Consider the following 2,923-nt stretch of genomic DNA (forward strand, 5'->3'; position numbering starts at 1 on the left):
GAGAAAATGGTGATAAAACCCTGTCAAACAGCTCTCAGTATCTTATTTGGCCACCACAAAATTCCTACAAGATTATTATGGTTATTACCATAAATGAGAAACGATGTAAATTTTAATCTTTTGACTCAAAGGCTCTAACAGTTTTGTCAATGAATACAAGTGCCCCAGTGTTTTAGAAAGAAATTAATAAGTGCTATTAGATGCTTATTTTTAGTTATAAAACCTTTATTATTTTTAGCAAGAATAATGCATGTTCATTTTAGGACTATGGCAAATACAAATAAGCAGAAGAAAAATCATTCATCTTTCACAAGTTTATATGTGCATATATGTAACATACAAAGGTACTCTTGTCTTTCAAAATACGATATTCTCATAGTATTTTGTAACCTTTTTTCATTTTGTATCCCATCAGAAGCTCATTTTTTACAAATCAGTAAAGCTCTCTTATTAAAAGCCAGAGACTTGTAAATTGGTTCATATATAACCAACAGTAAGATGCAGACAAGAAGAGATATATCTAATCTACTAACAGCAACAGATTCAAAGTAGGGAGATGGGCAAAGGTATATCAGGAAAAAAAAGCTCATTAAAAGAAAGCTATATTGCAATGATAATTCCAGATAAAACAGAAACCAAGGCAAACTACATTAAATAGGGATAAGGATGGCTTCGATTAGCCTTCCAACGCATCACAACAAGCTTGTTTCTCACTTTCCTTATCTCATCTATTTCATCCACATCTCTAAACATATCCTCACTGCTCAAATGCCTGTTGTGTATATCCTCTTTAAAATCCTGAAGAGACTGAATCAGCTTCTCCCTAAAAGTTTCTTTGGATTTTTCCTCCTCTCCTGGTCCTTGCCCCTCCTCCGGCTTTTCCTCGGGCTTTTCCTCAGGCTTTGGCTCTTCCTCGGGCTTTGGCACATCCCCATTTTCTGGGTTTCCTTCCATTTTTTGGCAGGGTTTCATCTTGTGTATTCTTCTCTTCCTTCTTTGCTCCTTCCTGCCTATTGGCGAATGCAGTTATTTCTAGGAAGCAAGTAGGAGACGGTAAGTGGAAGACTTGGTACGTGTACAGGTGCTGTTCACAAAAGGTCTTACCGTTTGCTTGCTTTCCAGTGTTCTCTCTCTCTCTCTCTCTCTCTCTCTCTCTCTCTCTCTCTCTCCCTCTCCCTCTCCCTCTCCCTCTCCCTCTCTCCCTCCCTCCCTCTCTCTCTCTCTATCCTCTCCCCACCCCCTCGCCTTCCCTCTTTCCCTCTCCCTTCCCACCCCATTTTGGTCCAACTGTCCTAAGCGAACACCCTCCACCTGAGAAGCTAGTCCACTATCAAGGTTTCCCTGTCCCCGCCCCTCTTACCTCCATTTTCCACCCCCTCCCCTCTCTAGTCCCTCCCTCAAGCTTTTTCCAAGGCCTTCCTTCCCGCCTCCCGCCCCAACCCTCCACAAATCTTTCTCCCTTACGGGCCTAACACAGGGCCCTCAGAAAGGGGGGGGGGTTAGGGGGTTTAAGGGGGAAGGGAGGGGGAGAGTGTGGCCTTCACCCTCTGCAGGCCTTCACCAACCCACACCCTGGGAATCTTTCATAAAGTTCCCTTCACTTACCAGGTACTGATCTGGTCAGTTTCTTTCTCCTACTTAGCCAGCAGCAGCACAAAGAACAAACCTGCAGGCAAACAGAGAAGGGAGGGGATGTTGGGGGTGGGGTGGGCGAGCCCTCGGTGCTCAGCAGAGCAGCACCACAGATCAAGCTCACGGAGCTTTCCTTATTTAAGGTCTCGCTTGTGGAAGTTTCCCACCCTTTTGTTTCCCACAGGACGCCTCCTTCCCACCCCGCAAGTTAGCTTGTGTTTCTCATCAGACAGGGGGGAGGAAAGGGATATCGCTTCCCAACTATCTGTAGATCCAAGACGAGGTTTGGGCAGCCGAGCGGCTGTCAGAAGAGAGGTTTCAAATCTCAGAGTATGATTATTTTTGAGCCGTCAAAGGTCTCCTTGTCTTCCTTTTGGGACCGCCCTAGTTCCCTTCACAAGTGTCCTTTCCTGCAGAACTGAAGGTAAGGAAGGGGTGGAGGGACTGACTTAACTGGAACTCAAGTCTCTGCGCTAGACCACCCTCCGCTAGAAAACCCCAGGCAATGCCCCTTCTGACACCAACCTGGAGAATTCAAGCAAGCTGTCTCCTTCGGTGGTCTCTCTCACACCGCCGCCTGCAAGGCTGAAGGAAGCTGGTACCCAGATGGAAACAAGGACCAGACTAGCAGGATTTCTGCACACGTCGACTCCTGGTCACATGAGATCTACGTCACCAGTGAGCTCGGGTCCCGAATCTCCACTCCCACAAAAAGCGCGGCAGATGTGGGCCCGCCCTCTGCTCCCTCACCTACCCCCTTCCCAAACACACACTTGGCCTTGTCAGTCTTTGCTGGAGGAAAAGAAAAAATATGCGGGTTGTTTTTCTGTTGCAGGTCTTTGATGACTAAAGAGGAGTGCCTTATTTTCTAGTGCTACGAACTTTTCTGCTTCGTTTAATAATTGGCCTTTCCTGTCTCCCACTCCCAACTGCCAGGATAATTACCTCCCAAATCTATCTTTTCTTAGCTCCTCCCCCTTTCATCTGAAATGTACTCCTTTGTTGTGTGGAGCCAGGTAGGTAGGGCATGAATAGGGACAGAAAAGGATCTTGGAATAGGAGTGGGATTGCTTGAAAGCAAATTAAACTTCATTCTTAATACTTCTGTAGTCTTTTCAAAAGTAGTGCTGTTTTACAGTCAGACGTAAGAACCAAATTATTTTCGATACATACATAAATTTATATGTGTGTGTTACTTAGATCAGAGCCTGACATATAGTAAATGCTTTAAAAGCATATGCTTTTTAGGGCTGGAGACATGACTCAGCCATTAAAGAGGCCAGGCTCATAA

At 45.4% G+C, this 2,923-nt stretch overlaps 1 protein-coding gene across 1 annotated transcript; it reads right to left on the reverse strand.

Annotated features, from left to right (window-relative positions):
- Nucleotides 1-204: 204 nt before the first annotated feature.
- Tceal9 (transcription elongation factor A like 9) lies at nt 205-2,321 on the reverse strand. The gene is made up of 3 exons (XM_050130409.1): nt 2,158-2,321; nt 1,606-1,666; nt 205-1,032 (listed from the first exon to the last, which is right to left on the reverse strand). The coding sequence occupies exon 3, from the start codon at nt 970-972 to the stop codon at nt 646-648; it is 327 nt and encodes a 108-aa protein (XP_049986366.1). The 5' UTR covers nt 973-1,032; nt 1,606-1,666; nt 2,158-2,321; the 3' UTR covers nt 205-645.
- Nucleotides 2,322-2,923: the final 602 nt, after the last annotated feature.

Source organism: Alexandromys fortis, unplaced genomic scaffold (genome assembly GCF_014885135.2).
Source record: "Alexandromys fortis isolate MF-2015 unplaced genomic scaffold, M_Fortis_MF-2015_v1.1 scaffold_331, whole genome shotgun sequence".
NCBI lineage: Eukaryota > Metazoa > Chordata > Mammalia > Rodentia > Cricetidae > Alexandromys > Alexandromys fortis.